Source organism: Micropterus dolomieu, linkage group LG20 (assembly GCF_021292245.1).
Source record: "Micropterus dolomieu isolate WLL.071019.BEF.003 ecotype Adirondacks linkage group LG20, ASM2129224v1, whole genome shotgun sequence".
NCBI lineage: Eukaryota > Metazoa > Chordata > Actinopteri > Centrarchiformes > Centrarchidae > Micropterus > Micropterus dolomieu.
This window is the reverse complement of record NC_060169.1, coordinates 30,927,585-30,950,611: the sequence shown is the minus strand read 5'-3', so window position 1 is coordinate 30,950,611 and position 23,027 is coordinate 30,927,585. Positions and strand designations below refer to the sequence as shown.

The following is a 23,027-nucleotide window of genomic DNA, read 5'->3' as shown; positions in this document are numbered from 1 at the left end:
TGAGCAGAGAGAGGAAGGAAGCGCTGAGGTCTCACTCTGTCTATCTCCCCCCCCCCGGTCTGTTATGGTGATGATTTATGAAAAGATGCCCACATTAATGCTTTAGTCAAGCGGGACAGACACGTTTGTTTATGGGCTACAGGTAGATTAATGACGGTCTACTTTGTAGCTCAGTGTCTGGCGTTAATGTAGAAGGGAAGACGACGTAAGGAAATGGTCCCGTGTTGCAAATGATAAAGTAATGAGACGTGGCATCCTTTGCAAATATCGTCTACTGGTTGTTCTGTCAACGATACTGTTAAATCCACAGACATAAAACTGACCTTCTTGTGTTGGTAACAGACTAGTCACTATGGTAACTGTCCTCCTATGGTGGCGAAACTGCAGTAAGAGCGACGCCCACTTTCACAGACCTGAAGGCGGGACACAAGGCCGAGTGATTCATCTTCCGAAACAGAGACGATCTCTGCGCACGGCGCCGTGTTTATAGTGAACACGGCGGACCGCAGACTGATCGAAGGAGTCTGTGTGTAAACCTGTACATTAATCTGTCCAACTGCACTACCTGTTCAGCTATCTATCGATGGAGGACATTAGATAACCGAAGGACTTGACGTAAACCGGAGCAATAAGGTCAAATACTGAGTTTTGCGTTGATATGAAGGTGAATTACAGCTACCAAAACAACGCGGTGAGTGTGTGCATGATGAGTGGCTGAGGAGGAGGAGAAGAAGGAGGCTGCGGTCTGAAACCAGATTTTATCCTGGATATTTCGAAACCATCGTCGTGTCGCTCACACGCGGGGGGTTTGTGTATCGATTAAATATGCTATTAAAATCCTAGAAGGTCTATTTCCATCCCAATTTTAAGGGGGTTTGACCAGTTTTCTGCCTCCCGAGAATCCTCCAGCGACGGGACGTTGAACGTTTTTTCCTCCAGACATGGAGTGTGAAGATGCGGATTACAGAGGAATCCCCACCGCTAGTTTAGCCGCATTGGTTTCATTATACACATCAACGCGGCGTTGTTTTTGGCAGGAATAAACTGAACTATGAGTACATCTTTTCTGGCGAGAGGAATAAATCGGTGATTCTGGAGCACGATTGGATTCCCATTGGGAAACGTGAGAAAACTAACGTTACCCTGCTAACCTGTATGTAGTTGCTATTAGCTCCATTAGCCGGCTAACAGCTAAAAGGTGCTGGTTGGATATTTACCAAATAAGAGGCTTTTTAATAATTCTGACAAGGTTTCGACCACGTTTCCTCCCCTCAACACACATATTCATAGGATTTTGGAGGATTTACTCATCCAGGAATGAGGTCTCGAATGGAAAGGAGCCGCTTGACCTTGTTTTGGGGTCTGATGCTGGGTCTGTCGTCCTGCCTCCGGCCCGCCACCGCAGAGAGTAAGTAATGCTAGTACTCCACACTACTACACACCAGTAGTACTCAAACACGGGACAGAAGGTTAGCTTTCATTACAGTGAAAACACCATATTATATACATATGAAATATATAGATTTAAAGAAGAATAAATCTATCAGTATGAGGTTATAGGATAACGTTAATCAAAGATTTGAATTTACGTACAGACATTATTGTACTTTATGTTTTATGGAGGAAATATTATTTTAAGTTAGTGGGGAAAGCATTTAACATGTTGATCTGTTAGCAGTGCAAATACTTGTGGTTTTAGTAAATACTGTGATATAGATTGTAGAAAGTCCAGCTGTAATTAGAAACACACCACAAACAATGAGTCAGTTGTAAGTGTGTTGGTAAATACATTACCATGACTCAGCCAGTGGAGAAAGTCACTTGAGCTATATATAAATCACATTGTCAACTCTGAGTCACTGTGGTGAATTAAAGTCAACAAAAAGTGGAACGTATCTGTGATCTCAGCAGAAAACCACAAACACAAATAGAATTTGGGGAATCAAAAGGTAGGTAATTGCGTGAGCTTGTCTTCCTCTGCATCCAAAAATGTGTTATTGTTTTAAAACAGAAGTGAGAATAACTTCTGCAAACGGTGTGTGCACACATAAGTCAGTTGTCCCTGCTTGTTCCATGACAAATATAACCCTGTATATACTTTAATGGATATTTCAACACAAAATAAAGTAGCACACATAGACACACAATCACGTGTGCACTCACATAATGTTTATTTTTAATTGTTGTATGTCACAGGAAGTGTCAGAGCATTGAACTCTGTCTAAAGGTGTCACTGTGCTTTTTGTTGGCAGTGCAGTCATTCATTCTCCTTTACTTAAACTGGGGATACTTTGCCTGCTGCAGATGCGATGATCAGGTGCAGCAACATCCTCCCATCAGGCAAATGATGAGAACCACAGAAGGGCGAGGTTATAGGTTATAGTCAAACCTTAAACCATGGACGTAAACTGTACTTATTTGAAACTTTTGACAGAACTTTGAGAAGCACCAGTTGGTACTGCACAGATGGTTTAGTGCAAGAAGTGGGACTTTCTACTAACAAACTGCTGTATGGTAGCATATTGAAGCTTCTGTCAGCTTGTAAACCTTGAAATTTAATGAATTTAAAGCTTCTATATTTATTCAGATTTTCTTTTTATGTGTTGGCACCTGAAATTTTTCCATGTCTCCAGCTATACTGTAAACTAGGCTTCCTGATTCATCCCATTCATCGTGACATGTTGGGGAGGGGTGGGTCGGGGGCTTGAACCAGGGTCTGGGTTTTAAAATAGAACAAGCCAAAGTACATTCGGACGCAAAACAGACTAAGTTCTGTTGATTGGAAAGAGTGAGGAGCTTGTGAACTGTGTGTCATGGGGTTTACTGTTAGCCCCAGTGGTCACAGGACAAACCTGGGAGCAGCAGAGAGGTTCTCCCATCGAAATCCTACATTTATTCTCACTCCAGTGTGGAGCTGTCTAAAGGTTCCTTGTGTGGCTAAACTCTTAGAATTCCAGCTGGTTTGCTGTATCAGTTGGGACTAATGGGCAGCTGGTAGGCTTGAGTTAACCAGGTTCAGCTCTGTTGCTGCAGACATGGAACCCATAGACTGTATAAAACAGGGACGTAGTGTCTGTGACATCGCCCATAATTTTCTGAAGAGTTGTTATGAAGCTCTGTGTGGGCTGCTTAGGTTCAGGCCGTTGCTATCTTGGCACTACTCGACTCAAGATAATGCAAAAATGGGCAAGAGATGGAGCTGAGGCGGGCCGAATGAAGCCTGGTTACAGAGCCACCTAGAAGCTAGCCACCTGAGAGAACACCCACCTGTCCCTGAAAGCAGCTACATCCTCAGCTATGCGTAACTTCAATATCATTAAATGATTGAGTTATATAAAAACGTCCCCTGCACAGCTGTCATGAATGGGGAAATTAGCCATAGAGACAAAAACTGTTTTTTGTACCTGGCTGTAAAGATGTTTATTTTTCTGCTGTACAGTTTTAACATATGGGGGTCAATGGATATCAACTCACTTTTGGAGCCAGCCTCAAGTGGCCATTTGATGAACTGCAGTTTTTTATTTATTTACTTATTTATACAGCCCCGGAGGTACCGCTTGGTTGAACCAAACAAGTTTTATCTGTCACGAATGATCTTTTGCTAAAGTTTCCCAGCGCATTATTTTCTTCTCACCTTGCCTCTCATGTGGAAAAGTATTCATGAATACATTCCCCCCCCTCGGGCAGTCTGTCATTTACAAGCTAGAACTGAGGAGTAAACAGACTTTCTGCAGTCTAGTGGCAGTGTTTTATGCACCAGCTTAGAGTATTGCTTCCTATTTCTTGTCTTATGGGGCTTTTAGTGGATATCCTCTGATTGTTTGCAGATAGTCTGGGTGCTGCTGCCAGCTGGGAAAAGGTTATCAAAAGTAAACATGTGATCTGGAGGTTCATCAAAGCTGCAGAGATATGCTTGTGTACTCAGCTGTTTAAAATGTGTCAGTGTAGAAGCAGAGGGAGGGGGAGTTATTAAGCTGTTACACCTGCCATCGGTATTTTCACTTAGCTGGCGAAAACAAGATTTTTGACCCCAAAAATTTTGTTTAGTATCTTCGGGATCAGTTCCCATGAAAGACGGGCATCGGGAGTTTCAGTGAGGCCACAGAGGGTGAAGCGTCGAGGCTGTGGGTGTTGGGATTGTATTAACAGGTATGCAACTCGCTGAGGGCTGCTGACAGAGTGCACTGACAAGTAGATTACAGAGAAAGACATAACCGCCGTACAAGCACACTGCCTGCCTTAAATCACACCAAAGGAATTTTATGATGGCTTACCAAAGGCTGTCACGTCCTCTCTAGAGAAGACTTAAGCTCACAGAATTGGCCGAAAAGCCAAAGGTTTTTAACCTTGTATTTTATGTGAGAACCAAATTATCCCCCCTATTAAAATGCTAAATGGAAAGATTTTTAGCATGGCACCCGTACAGCCCCCCCAATGCTAGTTAACATAAACTCAAATGAAACCCGCATCTTTAATAATTTAAGTTCATGGACAGCCGACATCAGCAGACACTTGGTGATGACCTCTCAGGCCTGTAGTGCAGCCACCGTCACTTGTTGCTTCATGTTCTGCATGCAGGTTTTAAAACCAAAATGTTAAATAGGATTTCTTTATAAAGCGCATTGATAAACCACTATTACAATCTAAAGGATGAATAAGAGGGCTTTCTCCGACCTGCACTTTAGGACTGCTGTGACATGAGGGATTTTTAATAGCCATTTCATACAGGAGATGCTGGTTTGACCTGTGTCATTGTGTTGGTGTGATGCGGGTATAGAAAAGTTACTGTCTTTAGTGAAACTTAGTTTTAACACATCTTTTAGTGTTTTTCATGTTGGAGAGTTGGTCACCGGATTTCTTAATGTACAGTATCTTTCTAAAATAGCTGAACATTTCCTTTAGTTCCCCAAATGGAAAAGTACACAAAAAGTTTCTAAATGAATTATTGTCTTATATTGAAATATTGTCTCAATCTGTCTATTTTGTTTATAGTGTGTGTATATATGTGTTCTCTATACTGTAGCCTGTGTTTGATTTTATTACTGTATTATTGTGTTATTCTATAAGTAAGCACATCGTGAGCACAGTACAATCCAGAGTCAAATTCCTCGTATGTGTACACATACCTGGCAATAAAGATTCTGAAATGTTGGTAGGAAATATTACCTCCCTCATCAACAGGTGACTGATCACTATTAAGGGGATTGCGGGTTGTTTTCTTTGTTTTAACACTTACCTGCAGCTTGCATTGTGTCTTAGCACCTTTCTTTCTTTGTGTAACTGACTCTAGAGCTGCTGTTCAGTGAAGAGTTTAGAGCTGCATGACTAAAAGCTCCTGGTTTGTTAGATATCATGTTCAAGAGTATCAGTCACAGTTAACAGTCTTGTTTATTTGAGGATGAAAACAAATATTTTGATATTTAGAAACCGCAAACAATAAACATTAAAATTAATCTTTTACAATCCATCAGTGAATTATAACCGAATGATGAAGCTAAAATCAGAACACTATATATTTTTTTTCATATATTTTTTTGACTATATAAAATGGTGATATTTGTATGTAGCTGGTAAGTTAGAGACCTTTTCCCGTATTGCGATGTGTGTCATGTTGTGCTACGCCGTCAAACCGCATTAAGAGGTTTGGGGAAACTTCCCTTTGCCAGCAGAGAGGTTCAGGGTGTTCTTTTGGAAATTAAACTTTGTTCCACCTCGGTAGTAGTGTGGTTTCTGAAGAAACTCCACATCTGTCTTCGGGGAGCTACATATTTTTAAATCAGTACTGTCTGAAACTGATCTCACAGTGTTAGAGAGAGTTATTTACTGATCTTGCATATTCACATTTGACATCAGAATGCATTTACAAAGCATACTTTATCGCCTTATTGTAATTTGTTTGGACATTAAAAACAGCACTGTGCATTAATTATGACAAGATTATTACATATTACACTAATACTTATTTTCTTAGATTATACAGTGATGTGTACAGCTCGGGGGTGTGAAATCTAGTGTGGGAACATGGATAGCTGGCAGTACATTGCTTAATTTACACTCATTAAACCTTCAATACCAGCTCTAATGCTAAATTATAAAATGTAATTAAGAAAACAACTAATTGTCTTTCTCAAAGCTCTCTGCGTCACATTCATACAGTAAAACTTTATAGACCGGCATTAAAGTAGTAGTGTGACAACCTGTTAGCTGGTAGGTGTGAGTTTTCCATGACTCACCGCCCTCCAGCTTTTGAAGTCTAAATCCTCCTCACAGTGATGTGCGATAATGGCCTCCATGTTTTTGTGGGTGCTGCTGGGGCTTCAGGCTAAGTATTGTTTAGAGGCATGGCACACAGGTGGGAGTAAAAGTTGGAAAGGCAAACCGAGTGGAGTGTTTGCCATCACCGATGGCCACCACCATGCTTTACCAAAGGTTTCCTGATGTGGCTTTGGATTATTGGAGGCCACATAGAATTCAAAGCAGGGCCTTTTTTTTTTTTTTTTTTTTTTTTTTAAATAACTTTTCTTTTGTAGTTGTTTTGGTTCAGTGTATTTCTTTGTCTAAATAGAATCAGTCTAACTGTCTCAGGAAATAACAAAGTACTACTCAAGAGGTTAAAAACCAAACCAATGTAAACACATCTATTTAACATAAAAACTGGATAAATGCAGGTTTTTACAATTTGTTCACATCAAAGGGCAGACAGCTCTCCTTTGTTGTCTCTCCTTTGATCAAAGGCCCAGACATTTTCACTTCTGCTGTAGATAACTCTGCAGTTCACTGGATCGTTGTGTATGCAAAGACACAGGATGAGACTTTTCCTGGAGGGGGCGCTACACTGCAGTTACAGCTGCTGTTTTTATCCATGTTAACATCATGGCTCTATGGATGGCATCTGTCTGTTGGCTGGTCCGCTGCTATGGTCTAAACTAAAATATCTAAACAGCTATTAGATAGATGGCTGTGACATTTTACACATTCATGGGTCCCACAGGATAAATTCTACTGATGTTGCTTCGCAACTGCTGGCTAGGTTGTAATGAAATTTAGCACTGACATCCATGGATTTCTTAACTTTCATCGAGCCCCATCATAAGGTCAAAATTTTAATTTTAAACTTAAAATCTGCAAAAATAATCCCATTCACACCAGCCTCAGCTGTACATTGGGTTTTGTGCTAACTAGCAAATGTTAGCATGCTAAAATAAGGGAGCGAACATGGCAAACATTAAACCTGCTAAACATTAGCGTGTTAGTATTTACGCTGAGCATTTTAGCATGGTGGCGTCAGCATTCAGCACAAAGCACTGCTGTGCCTCACAGAGCTGCCAGCTTGGCTGTAGACTCTTGTTTCATGAGGAATGATGCCGCCATTGTCCTTGAGAAACCCCTATATGATTAATTTTGTCCTTTTTGTTTAACAAGTTGTTTTATCCCATATACTGTATTTACGCATAGTGGCTTTCATACTAGAATAGTTTCTATAATGTCACTGTAATAGGTCCTTTAATGTCACTGTATTATGAAAGCTTGATAAGAGCAGATGGTGGAATGAAAAACTGTGGACACAAGAGCAACAATAGCCTGAAGGCAGAGCAATGTAAACTTTATTGTGCCGTTAGCCTAAGCTTGATTAGAATCTGACTCAAGTATTTACTTTGTCGCGCCATGTGAAGTTGACATTGAAAATGAGAAGTGCAAGGCAAACATGTTCTGTCAGCAACAGCGCAGCTTAAGTGTACAGTCAATTTTAAAAATACGTGTTGAATAAACCTGTCTTTGTAAGTATCCCTGTTTCAGGAGTAGAGAAAATTTTTTTTATATATTGTTACATTTAACAGTTGTTTATTGCAAAGAGTTTGTAAATAAATTTATGAAATCTCCAGATCAGATCAACACGCAGGGCTGTTTGGCTTAGCCAAGATCTCATTTTATGATGATGACACTGTTATGATCCCTGTGGAGGATAATGCAGATCATGACCCCTCACCCTGTCCTTTCTTTCCCCTCCCCTGCAGTCTGTGGCCCCAGCATCGACATTGGCAACGACATCAGCGAATTCAGGCGTCTGGAGAACTGCACAGTGGTGGAGGGCTACTTGCAGATCCTCCTCATTGGTGACAAAAACAACAACATCAACCAGGAAGTCTTCCGCTCCCTCAGCTTCCCCAAACTGACCATGATCACCGACTACTTGCTGCTATTCCGTGTATCCAGCCTGGACAGTCTGAGCACGCTCTTTCCCAACCTCGCCGTCATACGCGGACGCAACCTCTTCTACAACTACGCCCTTGTGATCTTTGAGATGACGAGCCTGAAGGACATCGGCCTGTACAACCTGAGGAACATCACCCGCGGCGCCATCCGCATTGAGAAGAATCCCGAGCTCTGCTACTTGGACTCCATCGACTGGTCCCTCATCCTGGACGCAGAGTTCAACAATTACATCGCTGGGAACAAGCAGTCCAAGGAGTGCAGTGATGTGTGTCCGGGCATCATGGAGAACAACCCTCAGTGCAGAAAGACTATGTTCAACAACAACTACAACTACCGCTGCTGGAATTCCAACTACTGCCAGAAAGGTAAGCTGACTGTCACACATGATAGCTCATCAGGGGTTTGAATTGCAAATAGATAATGGACAGTCTTAGCCTTTGGCCTGATTTGTGTAGATGTGAATTTGGGAGTGTAATGAACGGCGCTGTGCCTACAGCTGTGGCCTGCTACCTGTCACTTTAACTGCTTTAGCTGGTGTGTTTTGGCTGGGAGGAATGAGGTAAAGCAGGGGGGGCGGGGGTGTTATGCATGATTGACTTTGTCTGTAGATCTCAGGTGTTTATACAAGTTAAGGAAACATGAAGAAAGAGCTCAGCAGAGAGGTATCAGTTAAAGGGTAACTTTTGTATTGTTCAACCTGGACCCTATTTTCCTCTGTTTTTGTGACTCATGGGAACAAGATTTGTTTAAATTGTTTCAGTTTTGAGCGAGCACGCTGTAGTCGGCAGCAGCAAAACAACACCATATTTAAAAAAAGAACAGAACTTAGCCTTTAAGACCGCAGTTTTGCCTCAGCCCATGTCATTGTTGATCAAGGTTTTCTGATGTGAGCAACTATTGGCTGTCAGATATTGTCTCTTTACTTAAATACACAATATCTTGTATTTTACAGTGGTTACCTGTAGTTTATTTAATTTTTATTTAACCAGGAAGTTCCCGGAGATTAAAATCTCTTTTTAGAGGGAGACCTGGCCATGATAGCACACCATTACAAGGTGACAAACATGATAAAATTGAGCTTGTCAAAAGCATAAAAGAGACAAATACCAGTTTAGGAATAGATATTGCACTCTTGAGTTACAGTTGTTGTTTTTTTTTAATCAGAGCTTTATATTCTCAGAGGGAGACAAAATCATTGAGGTGTAGTGTAGTCTGAAGGTTATTCCATGACCTGGAGGCAAAATGGGAGAAAGCAGCTTTACCAAGTTCTGAGCAAGTAATGGTGTGAAAATTATAATAGCCGTTGGTGAGTGACTAGAGATTTACGCACATATGAAGAGAGTTTACCCAGTATGGCTTTGTAAATACCAATATACCAATGCTGTTGCTGTCTGTTTAGACTTAAAGGAGATCAGATCACAAAGTACACACTGACATGTACAGGACAATAAGTTGGATATAAAGTAGTAACGCAGCAGCTCGCATGTGTCTTGTGGCGCTTATTCGGTGCCATGAAAGTTCAATTCAAATGTTCTCATCTGCCTCAACAAACTGAATTAGAGGGGTAAATGCCCCAGAGATTAATTAAACTACTCCAGGCACGGTGGGTGTGAACTCTATGAACTTTAATTTTGTGTTTACGACTGCAGCGTTTTAGATGACTTGTTTTGCTGGTGCGTTTCAGACGATGTGTTTTGGCTGAGTGTGTGTGTGTGTGACTGGCTGAATTGTTTCCCTGGTGACTGGCGTCTTGCTGCAGACTCAGCATGTTGATATTTTCAGTCTTGTGACATGAAACTGTCGCAGCACTGGCCTGGATTGCATGCATGTACACACACACCCACACTCGCACTGTGTGATGCAGGCATGCACAAATGTAAACAGACTTATTACAGAGATGCAAATATGTCTTAGCATGCGTCTGGCCAGCTTTGTGGGTTGTTGGAGTGGCAGAGTGTGGGCATGCTGGAGAAGAAGCCAGGGAGCGGAATATGTTGGAGGAAGACATGTTGGATGGATGGAGGAGCAGAGCTCTGTGCTGTTTATCATTTCTCTCTCCAGCAAGAACACACTATAGAGATCAACAATAACATCTAGACCACCCCTCTCCTCTTTTGCTGTGTTTGTGCCAATGGACAGTGTTTTTTTCATCCAATTTGACACTATCTATCCAGATAATTTAACCCGTCCTCATATGGATGGCGGCCTAGTGAATCCACCAGACGCCCTTATCTACAGTTGTGGCTTCACATGCGACAAGGCCACACGTCTTCCATCAACTTAGCAAAAGCCGGGAGCTGTGTTGCTTTGAAGAACTCACGATTTATTAGGACTTTCCTTTATTTAAATTTTGGCAAGTGTCTACTTGTATCGTCAACCAAATAAGCTGTTAACATTACAAGCAACTTGGAAGTGAAGTTCATTTATCTGATGTCGATACTGTGTGTAACTAGCCTCGGCGTTGTTTGGGATTTTTGTCGTCTTGATATTGTAGCTTGAAGGCTGGCACTTCCTGGACTAGAACACGGCTGTACAGTTAGTGAAGTTATCAGACTGTTATGGTAATAATATTGACAGAAATGAGGAAATATTGACATTACAGAATTGTGTCAATATATAGCAGTTCTTTAAGCAGTCAGCGATATGGGGGTCACGTAAACAGGATTTTCTCCTGATAAAAGGCCATCTTTCTGTCTCCACTCTGTTGAGACTAGACCAAAAACATGTTGTTTTTCAGGGGGCGGTGGTTATGAAGGGCAGGAAATAGATTTAGATATTATTTTTAGTCACCAACTAATACCAAATGCCTTTGCTAGTAATGCGTCTGTTACCGGTGTTGCTACTACCGTTTCTTTAACTTCTACCTTAACTGCTAAGCCATCTCTTGCTGCTAGTATAACTACTATTATTACCACTACTCCCAGCATTTACTACTGATGATGCTTAGTCTACCACCGCTGCTACTAACACCACTGTTGATACTACTACAAGTACTAGTGCTGGGGAAGCTGTATGATGTCAGAGCCTAACATATACTACACTAATACGATTAACTGGTGACAGTTAAAGTGGTGTGTCTGAGGGGGGGGCTTTTCTTTTAACTTTAGAAATTATATTCTCTAAACTCAGATGTAGGCTCTTTCCTACGACATGGAGGTCCAGATAATATCATCACACTTTCCCCAAAAGCCTCATGGTTGCACTTTTGTCCCCTGGCCTTATCTCAGGACCTGACTAACTGCACAGGCACTTTTAGACATGACTAATGTGTTTGTGTTCGGTCGGCATCTTCCCGTCCTAAAGGTTGACGTCTTTTTATTAAGTCAGTTTAAGTAGACTGAATATAGAAGAAGTGGAGAATGACCCTGTGAGGATGCTTAAGCAGTCAACCGGGCTCCAGAGGGAGTGTGCCAGCCGGGGCAAATGGGCCATCATCTGCCGCTTCCTTTAAACAGAACTGATCTCAGACAACATGAGCACTACTGCCCACACTGCAGAGACTGCATTGCTGTGCTATTTATTAGGTAGTTTATTGGAGAAGTCTGCTCGTAGTAAAGCCTGGCTTCATTAAAGCGAGGAAGGCCGATAGCTGGAGTAGTTCATCTGGTGGCCCAAATACTGTTTATTCCCTCAAGTTGTTGTCTGGCGGCTCCAGTACCTGCAGATCAGAGGCTATTTATATGTATGATCTACAGTCATCTTGATGTTGAACCTTGAAGGCTTTCACTTCCTGGACTTGAGTCCACAGTAGAACACGGATGTACAGTTAGTGGAGTTATCTTACTGTTCCTTAATGTAATCAGTATTTCCTCATTTACTTCAATATTACAACCATAACAGTGTCTATATAGCAGTCCTTCAAGCAGCCTGTTTGTATGAGGGTCAAGTGTAACAGCGCTGTACAGAAACAGTAGTTTCTCCTGATAAAAGACCATCTTTCTGTCTGCACTCTGTTGAGACTAGACTAAAAACATGTTGTTTTTCAGAGGGCGGTGGCTATGAAGGGCAAGAAATAGATTTGGATATTATTTTTAAACAGCTAATACTAAAAGTCTGCTCGTAGTTAATTACCATTAAAGCAAGGAAGACCGATTGCTGGAGTAGTTAATCCGGCTGACCCAACTGTGTTTATTGCCTCAAGTTGTTGTCTGGCGGCTCCAGTACCTGCTGATCAGAGGATGTTTATATGAATGCTATACAACCCTGTGTGTTAGTAGTATGTGAGCAGTAGAAATAATAAAGCCTTTTGCTGCTACACTAAAGACCGCGTCTGTTTACTTGATTTGTACCAGCTGCATTAAACACAAAGAGGACCATATTATGATAACGCCCTGTATCAAGCTTGTGTAACCTTATCGGGGATGTATTGTTTGAATGTGTGCCTTGCTCACAGGCCTTCTGCTGTGCTGGCATGAGAGTCAACTTTGTATTCAGAGGCATTTTATTTCCAGACCCAACCATTCATCAGATCAATAAATGACGGAAGTGACAGAAAGTGCTCGCCCTGTTTTCATTGAGTTAATATAAAGGACATGCTTTCAGCCCTGAACTCATTCATAAAACTGTTAGAGAGAAAAAAGAGAGTTCAAAGCCCGTTTCCTTCTCTGGGAAAGTGGAGTGTTTTTCAGTCGTGGTGGAGGGGGCTGCATTCTCACATGTTTACTTCCCCCATTTGTGTTTTGGAGTCTGTGTCGGGTGTTTTGTCTTGTTCATAACTCACAGGCTTCTTCTAAAGAAGAGCCATGTTCGTGCATGCTGGGAAGCAAACACGCAGTCTCTCTCGCTCTCTCAAACACACAAATCCGCACACACGCTCACACATTGAACAGCATGGGGGATGTTTTTCCGGTGCTTTGTATGGTCTGAGGAGATGAAAGCACATCATTAAAGTACAAAGCAGGTCTTCAGGGATTTACTGGAAGGAATTTTTGTCTTTTGTTAACCCCTGGTTGGAGGAATTACACATTAAACTAAAAGTGTTGTCTTCAGGGTCTTTGCTCAGCCTGCCACTAAATTAATTTACTTGACTTGTCTGCGTTTGCTCATTTATATTTAGAGTCATTTAGTTGACGTTTCTCTGATGAGACGCATTAATTTTTTTTTCTCTCTCTAGAAGTTGTTAAAAGTAATGTGCATGTGTACATAATTATAATGTTTTTGTTCATGTTTGAAATATCTGTTATTTGTGTCCTTGTTGAACAAAATCTATACAGTGCCGGAGAATGTGCTCGTTGTTTTATTGTGAACGGTGGCGTTGCAAGTCAAGATAAGAATCAAGTATGGGAGCACATTTCTCAAGTCAGTGCCTTTTTTATGTGGAAGTCTGAGTTTGTGTGAGTGAAGGGAAAGGAGGCAGTTTTATACAATTATATAAGCTGGAGAATAAAGTATAATTAAAACGGTGAAATAAGAAACAAGCTACTACAATAGTAAAAACATGCCCCCACCAAGCCCACTTAGCAGAAAATACTGATATAAATATTTTATATCAGTACTCTGCCTAAAAGTATCAGAATATGACTTTTTGGTCCATATCATGCAGCCTTAGGTTGTTGCTTAATGTTTTTTAATCGTACCCACTTTTGATTCCAGCTCTTCCTCTATGTTTTCTGTCTCGGCTATCAAATAAAGGCAAAATTCCCCAAAAATAATTTGTAAAAAACAATATGCTTGTTTCCAGCATCAGCGCTGGCTAGCATAGACGCTGGCTTGAATGGAAGCTAACAGGTGTGTGTGTTGATTGGGGTAAATCGGGAATGAAGTCTTCCAGCAGATCTCAGCAGATCCCATTGTCAGTTTACACTCTGTGTTTCTGCATAAACAAGTGGCTGCCATTTTTGAAATTATGCGTTAGCCAACATGCAGGAGACACACTATCGGCTGTCTAGCAGGATAACGTGCGCGCGTGCCTGTGTGTGTGTTTGCGAAAAAGAGATCGAAGGAGGGTCAGGCAGAGAGTGAGTTTTAGAGTCAGCCCCAGCCCCCTCTCCTGTTTTCTGGTTTGTTTTGGATGTGGTAGATCCACTGTTTATTTACCCAGTGCTTCTGTACTGCTGTATCTGAGGCCATTTTTAAACATATATTTTTGTTTATAGTTTTGTGGGTTTTCTGCTTCTCTTGACCATGAAAGTTTCTGCTCTCTCCCAGCATCTTTGAGATCAGGTAGCTTGGATGGTGTTGATTTGGGCTATGAAGTGTTGGGTTGTGTTTAGAGTTTGGGACACAATAGCTGCAATGATGAACGTGTTGCAATGTTTCCTAAACCAGACGTTTAAAAACCTAGTTGCTTCATTGATCCTCCTTTCAACGACACTTTTAAGGCTCTCTGACTTTCACGACTTTGGCCGTGCTGTTCACGCTACACAACTTGCCGTCTTGAAGTCATTGTGGTGTTCACACTATGTGACTGATAAGTGACATGGGGTCACACATTACACGAGCTGACAGCGGCTGTGTCACCAACTGCTGGTCTATAAACCATGTTTTGTCAAGAAAACACACGTAAAATGTGAAACGGGAAACAGCTGTTTGTTATTATAAAGCTAGCAATTATAAAGGCAAAGAATCAATTGATTAGCACACGCAGGTGGCAGGGATTGTCTGAGCTACAGAGAGAGCTGAGGGGAGTAAAAAGTGTTTTGCAGTGAAAAAGTAGCTGCCTGCTCTCATTGGCTGGATGTGGATGGCGAGCTGGCCCGACTCCTCCATATATTCGGCATGCTAGATATCTGGCTGGCGTCGGCGATGTGTCAGAAATGTGTCGGGGAGCCGTTTTGATGCGTCGTTGAGTAGTTCACATACCACAACTGGCAACCGCCAATCGATCACCGATTTACCCCCGATCACAACCCGACGGTCGCCGAGCTCACCGACCTGCAAATCAGGCTTAAAATTGTGTAGCATAAACTAGGCTTTAGCTGTAGTGCACAGTGACCTCAGCATTAGAGCAAAGGGGTGGAAAGAATGTCGACTTTAAACATGCTGTTTCCATAACAGAAAGAACGGAGTCTTTGCTCATATGTGTGTGTATATGTGGGTGTGTGGACGATATGACCTAAAGTCAGAATCATTATTAATTGAACACCTAACCCAATTATGATTAATGAATGATTATTTTGCTTGCGTTTTTTTGCCCTCATAGCTCACTGACAAGCTTTGTACTGTAAATATGTTCGACTATTAAAGGCGGGATATTTGTTTCGATTCACAGATGTAAAAAATAGATTATCCAAATGTTAATTGATAACGTAATGTTGACGTGTACATAACAGAGACATGTTCCCCTGTATTCGGTGCATCGCTGCTGCGGAATGAACGGCCGCCACTTCTACCATTTCACACAATAAATTATTAGTATCATTGCGCTGCTAATGATTTTCACTCTCACACTGTGCGAGCATTGCAACACAACGCTCGGCTAGCTTCCTCTCCTCATTCATTAAAGGACATGTACGGGACAGGTGCTGTTTAAATGTACAGACAAACCAGACTCACGCTGAAGAATGTTATTATGTAATCTGATGAGATGAGGTGGTTAATTTTTACATATTCATCTGGAGACACAGAATGAACTAATAAAGGAAAGTGTGTTGGATGGTCAGTTATACTATTAAGGGGCTGGGCACTTTAATGCGTAATTATTGTGTTAACACTAATTAATTAATGGCAACAATTATTTTATCTAGCGTATTATTATTATTTAGAAAGTTCTTGCTCACTGGCTCTGAATACACATACAGTCACGCCATGGGTCACAGGAGGGGTGGGATGTTGATCAGCCTGCAAATCACCCACCTAAACAAGCAGCGGAGGGAGGATTCGGCAGACTACACTGGACGCAGCGTCTGGGAGAAGTAGATAAACAAAAAGCAAGACCAGCGATCAAATCCCATAGCGAAGTGGAGAGCTACACACTGCATGCTGATTAGTATTGGGGAAGATGTCGGTCTTAGGAACGTCCTTAAAATCGCAACGTAGAAAGCGGAGAAAGCGTGGGTGCATGTGTGCGGCCGCCCCAGTGCTCTGGCTGGTAGGGGGCCCCGTATGTGGGCCATTTAGTAGAGTACAGTTTAGCTCAATTGACGTGCACGCTGACAAACAATAACGCTGCACGCAGCTCTGCTGTGCCGGCAAAATTCAGCAGCTCTTATTAAATGAAACTCCTGGTTTCAATGGTAAACCACCACAAGAATGACAATTACTAACATAAAACCCTAGTTTCTAAGGAGCCATGTTTTAATAAACATAAATGAACATTTCTATTACAAATAAATGGCGAACTTATTAGCACATTTTAATTGATTTAGTGATGTCCTTGCTTTTTGTGCTTCTACCATGATTAAGCAGGCTAAGTAGTTAAATAGTTTCTTTTTTGTCTGATTTAGCTTGTTGATAAACGATCGGTCTGTACCGGGTATCTTATTTTGAAAATTGACCGGATTCTGTGCCGTTTCTGTGTCTGACTTCCTGCCCAGTTCATCTGCTCTGTGCTGCTTGACGCTGGGAAGCTTTTGGGATGCACTGCAGCGTTTCTGGTGTGAGCACAAACATTTACTAAAAAGGCTGCGATTAGCTCCGGCAGCAGCGAAGCAGACGGACTCAATGGACTTTTGGAGTGAGTCAGGGGTCATGTAAACTTGGTTTAAATGACTTTGTTTAAAAGACAATCGCTCCGTGAGTAAATGGCAGGCGCTCTGGGGAGAGTAACCATGGCAACCGCTTCTTTGCGCTACACAGTTGTAGCCTATTTGACTTAAGTTTATAGGCTACATCACTTTACCTGATAGGCCTTCATCTAGTTTTGCGGGGATGCCCTGAATTCCCTCCTGTTGATTTCATATTTAGTAAATAGTAACAGATTCTGGAAACTCACAAACAGTGAGGATCAGTCTCTCTTCCAATGATTTGTGCTCCGCGTTGTGTACAAAAAGTTCAAGACAATTCAACTTCGGCAGTGGGCGTGTGCATGAGGCGACCACAACTGCGACAGTTTTATGGGAATTCACCCACTTGTTGCTACGCCTTGGCTCGACCTCTTCACCTCACTCTAACTCTACTGCTAACAAATTGTTTATGCTGCTCCCTGATAAAAGAAAAATGTTTCTGCTGATAGCTGTTCAGAAAAAAAACAAGAAAACTGGACTCTGATGGTAACTTGTTTTAACAAGCTAGATAAAAGTTAATGCCCTGGCAGTGGCAAATAGCTTTGGTTTAATATTTGATTTGATTACATTAATGTTTAAGTTGAAATTTACAAGAAATATTTTATTGCTAGTATGTAAAGGCAATACTGCTTGCACAAAGCACCATATTTGTTCCACGTTACATTACATTTAAATTAAAAGTGCGCAATACACTACTTTAGAATTCATTATTAAATTTTGCAATGCGATTAATTGCCAGAAAATCATGCGATTAATCCCAATAAAAAATTTTAACGTTGCCCAGCACTACTATTGAACCGACGAAACCGACCACATGTCAGTTTGCAGTGTGACTGGATATGAAACATAGGTTTCAGATTCTGCTACAAGCCGTATAACAGTGATGGGGTATTCAGTAGTGGCGTGTCATTTAGAAATGATAGACGACAAATGCATGAGAACGAGGGCTGGGCAATAAAATAGTAATGATAATTATCGTGATCTAATTATTCTCACAATATAACAAATATTCAATAAATGTTTGATTTACAAACTAGAACTTTATTTTTTTATTAAAATGTTTATTTTGAAAAAAAGATTTTACTTAATTTTACTCATGCATATTTGTTGAAAAAAGATTTTATCATTATAATTTCCATGAATGTTCTACCTCAGATTTGTTAAGTGATCCACTGTTTGGCATAAAGTGTTTGTCATGTTCTAATATTTTAAAATCACAATTAACCAACTGGTTTCTTCAACTTTCACCCACAAAGTACAAAAATCTGTCTTTAAACTTGAAAGAAATAATGAATTGACCTCTATCGTGATAATTATCGGCCTCGAATGATATGACATTTTTTATTGGGATCATATCATTATTGGCCAGCCCTAGCATGAGATGGGATGGAATAAGAAGACGAGGAAAGGAAATGATGGCAGTGGGTGTTGAGGATACACTGCAGCTTGGTGCTAAAGCTTTGTTGTTATGCCATCAGACTCCGTTCAAATCAGTTGACAATAAGTTGAGATATTGTTTCTCTGCATGTGCGTTTTAAGTGAAGGGGCTTATTCAGTTCAGGATTTGGTCAATTATACAAATGTGCGGCTTGAGGAGTAAGGCGGCGGAGCCCAGCTCCAACAGAGAGGTTTGGTTATCCAGACAGTCTGACTTGTGTGACCCAGTGCTTAGGGCTTAAGGAAGCCCAGTGACTACTAGTACCTGCTGATGTCTATCTAATCTCTCTCTCTATCATTAGCTCTACACCATCGTGTACAGACACTCACTCTCTCACTCGTTACACACACTGGTCTAAAGATTGATTGATTAAGCTGGCCTGGGTCCATGTGGTCACCTTTTGAATCTCTGGTCTGAAAGTGATTGAGAAATGCTCTCCCTTTCTTTAACCTTTACTTCAAAGATGTCATCAGGAGCATTGTTAGACATTCAAATCAGCTTTTGATAAATCACCTTAAAATGCAATACACTAAGTTTTTACCAGAAAACACCTACATTACCTACATCAAGTTGCTGTCTTGGATGTGTCCTTTCCATTCACAACATAGATTTTGATTCATTCACATGCAGGAACTGTGTATATATTTAACAGACAACAGCATATAAAATGCTTGCATGCATCTGTGGCTCTTCCTGTGACAGCATGCTAAGAGCTAAAGGAGCTAACCAATAATTTCTAACAATTCTTTCTGAAGATGCAACAGGTATAGGGTTTCAATAATGTCGTATGGACAGATCAGATGAATAGGTTATGATAAAAACAACTGTAATGTCTTCTTATTTTGGCAGTTTGTTTTTGTTATCAATTATGCTGTGTCTACATTGAAAGCATTTCAACTAGGGCTGCAGCTAATAATGATTTTAGTATTCGAAGCTTCGATAGATTATTTCAATGATTCATCGATGCGTCGTTTAAGAAGTACTTTTGCTTGGCGACGGCGTGCCCCCCCCCCCCCCGCGCTGGTATCGGGATGAGCTGTGCTTTATAGGTAATAGCTATTTATTAGTCCTTTTGTAAATTCACAGTGTGTCATACAGCAAACATCAGACCAACAACCAGACGGCTGCTTTACAAACAAGAAACCTATGTTTCATATCCAGTCACACTGCAAACTGACATGTGGTCAGTTTTGTCGGTTTAATAGTAGTGCTGGGCAACGTTAACAAGCTATACTACAGGCTCGTGCAGACTACACGACTTTCAGCGTCGGCCGATGGCCGTGCCGTTCACACAACTTGCCGTCATATGACGGGAGTCTTGAAGTCGCTGTGGCGTTCACACTACGTGACTGATCGGTGACAGGGACACCACACACTACAGGAGCAGACAGCGGCTGTGTCACCTGACGCAGGTCTCCAGTCCACGTTTTGTCAAGAAAACACACGGGAAATGTAAAACGGGAAATGAGCGATCCTGCACACGAAACGGCTGTTTGTTATTACAAAGATAGCAATTATAAAGAAGAATCTGGGTGAAAGGATGGATTAGCACACGCAGGTAGCTGCTTTCTGATAAGGTGCTGTCGTTGTTGTGTTTTACGGTGGACGGACGGTAACGTCACAGAGTTGTTGTTTTCTTTGGCTTGAAATAATCCCTTTGTCCCTGCTATTTTCTCTTTCTTCCTCCACTTTGCAAACAGCTCCATTATAATCACATCGTGTTCACAGCGTAAGCACGATGTGCGACAGTACGAAACGTCCATGTGAAACACTGATGTATAGTTAAATGGATTAAAAGAGGCATCGATGCAAAGAATTTGTGTTGAAGCATTTTATTAATCGATTTTATCGATTTAATCCATGAATCGTTTCAGCCCTAATTTCAGCATGTTTCAGTCATAGGTCTCACGCTTATTGGAACAGATGCACAACCCAAAACTTATTTTTCTTCTGTTTTACTCGTGTAAGTACATTGATTGTGTGTTGGGCTCTGAGCGCTGCCAAAACGTGGGGGACCTACACTCATTGCTGTGTCTGAACGCATCCTGTGTAGACACCGATAGCAGAGCAGCAATGTCAGTCCTCTAACATGCTGCTCCCAGCATGTGAGTCACAATTAATTGATGCAATTAATTGTTTGTTCTGTAAAATAGAAGAAAACATTTTCCCCACAGTCCAAGGTGATGTCTTCAAATGTGTTGTCTAAAACCCAAAGATATTCAAGATATTCCAAAGATACTGGGACCAGATGATATTTGGCAAGTTTGCTTGAAAACAATTTTTTTTTTTTTTTTTTTTTTAATCAAACAGTTAATCAATTATCAAAGTAGTACACTTTTTTTGTTTGTCTGTTGACTAATCAATTAATCTACTAATCGTTGCAGCCTTATTAGATCTTGGTCTTGGACCGTCTTGGAAGCTATGCAAGAAAAATGATGCAGCAGTCAGTTGTAATGTAACACAAAGTGATGAATCATAAGTGAAAGAAGCAAAACAATATTTGTAATGTAGTAAAACTTTCTAAAGCCTTAAATTATTTCTCTGTCCTTTTTGATATTGAATTCGTCTGCGTGGTATTCGCAAAACGTTTGTTTTACATTTATGAAAATAAACACGCATTGCCCAGGCATGACTTGCCTGTATCTGTTTTTAGATTGTTCAACAGCAGTATAATGTATATAGTCACTATGTTGGCTATACATAACTACTCGTAGTTGGTGTGTCCAGCCCTCTGCTTTGAAAGCCAGGCTTTGAAACAGTTGGTCATGCCTTCAGATATAAGTCATATTTGGTTAAAGGATCAGTTCAGAGCCGCTCTTTTAGTAAGCAATCAGTAAAATGTCATAATTACAGTAGAGAAGAGCAGTAAAGATTCTGAATAATGGTGATTTTGTCCTTAAGGAGATGTATTAACTGTTGTATTGTTTTCATCTGGCATGGCAGATATTCTAAAATTAGTTATTGATTGTCAAAACTAAAATCACAACATATGATGATCCACATTGAGCCATGCACCCCTCACCCTGACCAAAAACCCGAAGGCTGTCAAGCCTGGTAATTATAGGGACTGCTTTGTAAACCAGGCACATCCATGACTACTTTTAGTGAACAGTCACACCCATCCCTGGAATTCCTGGAAGAGAACATTACTGGTTTGGCTGTGTTGAAGTGCCTACTGTAATTATGTGGCCTTTAATTGTGCTCTGTTAACACCGTCGGACTGGGATGAGCTGTGACCGGGGACAGAGATGAGTCTCTTGTTTGTGGATTTGAGACTAGCTGGAATATTTTTTGTTAAAAAGGGTCATTTTCCATCATTTCACTCTGCCATGTAGAAGAATTACAATGAAAGAGAGGGGGGAGAAAGACAAACTACTTTGGCCCAGTCAGAGGTTTTCTGTGCTCTACTTTATGACCAGAGTTTTGTGTTATGTTGTGTAACGGATAGCAGCTTAAATGCGGGCTACTGATTTGAAGTTTTGTTCTAGTAAGATGGCAGAGAACGCTCCAGGTTAAATGAAAGATTCCATACAGCTTTCATTGCTACTATTCTCCAGCCAGTTTTGGTAGTAGATGACATGGTCAGTGAGGACCTGGAGCACAAGGTCCAGCCAGTCTAGCAGTTATCAATCATAATACCGCCCTAAAATGCTTTGTTTCACTGACCTCTGTTGCACCTCTGATTGCACCAGTCATCACATTTGGATGTGTTTGGGTTTGGTCAGAGGTTCAGATGCAGCTCCTTCTTCATAAAAGGTAATGTATGATAACAGGATAGCGTTAAGAAACTATGCGAGTCAAAGTAAGCAAGGCCCATTGGCAAAACATCTGGGCCTGGAGTTCTGTTTGTGATGAATTGCCCAACATGTTTTTAAGGCTTCCAGAGAGGTACCGTAGGTCATGAGCACTGCCAACCAGGCCAGGCTGCCTCAAGGTCAATGGGAATCCTATAGTCTGCCTCCTTCATCGTTTCCATCAAATTCCAGGGATATTTCTCTCTTCCCGTGCCAAGCAAACACACGAGCACAAAGACTCAGGAATGTAGACAACTCCTTGTGATGCCGCCTGTGATGTCAGTTGGTGGTTGGAGAAAACAAAATTAGAAATGGTCAAGACTTTTTAGACTCAAAGGGGACTGGTACTGGTTAAATCGTAGGTTTGGCAAATGAACCTTGGGAAATAAACGTGGCAATTTATTTCTAAAAACTAGGTAATTTTGGCCACGTGCCAGTCATGTGAATGACACAAACTATAAAAATAATATCAAAACATCTATATTTTTAGGCAAGGCAGTCCATGAGTTCTAACAGTAGTATGATATAATCAAGAGGGATCCGGTCCAAGTGACTGTAAACAGGATGAGGATTGGGTTTATGGTGTCAGTGATATGGAAACCCTGGGCTCAATACCATGCCCTTTTCTCCGGAACAGAAACACAGGAATGTACTGGATTTTGACTTTTTCTTGCAGTAAGTCATTGTTAGGAGGTTAAACATAAGAATAAATGTTTAAAACGGGTTTTCAAAGTGTGAGGCGGGCCTCCCCAGGGGGCTCCAAACAGTTTCAGGGGAGGCTCAGTGAATGGAAGTGAAACAATATTACAATATTTATTGCATTAGTTCACAGGAGATCACATATAATAGCCTACATGTGTGAGTTCAGAGAGACAGTAGTGTTGGGGACCCCCCCCCCCCCCCCCCCCCCCCCCCCCC

At 41.2% G+C, this 23,027-nt stretch overlaps 1 protein-coding gene across 4 annotated transcripts in view; it reads left to right on the top strand.

Moving 5' to 3' along the window:
* Positions 1-418: 418 nt before the first annotated feature.
* LOC123958683 (insulin-like growth factor 1 receptor) overlaps positions 419-23,027 on the top strand; it is a 26,373-nt gene continuing 3,764 nt past the window's right edge. The window contains exons 1-4 of one of the 4 annotated variants that reach the window (XM_046032210.1): positions 419-1,123; positions 1,291-1,408; positions 8,016-8,579; positions 10,129-10,364. In XM_046032210.1, the coding sequence (XP_045888166.1) occupies positions 1,318-1,408; positions 8,016-8,579; positions 10,129-10,304 (831 nt within the window). In that variant the 5' untranslated portion in view covers positions 419-1,123; positions 1,291-1,317 and the 3' untranslated portion in view covers positions 10,305-10,364. Of the gene's footprint in view, positions 1,409-8,015; positions 8,580-10,128; positions 10,365-23,027 lie in introns of those variants that run through there. The other 3 variants (XM_046032209.1, XM_046032208.1, XM_046032211.1) reach the window with 3 other exon arrangements.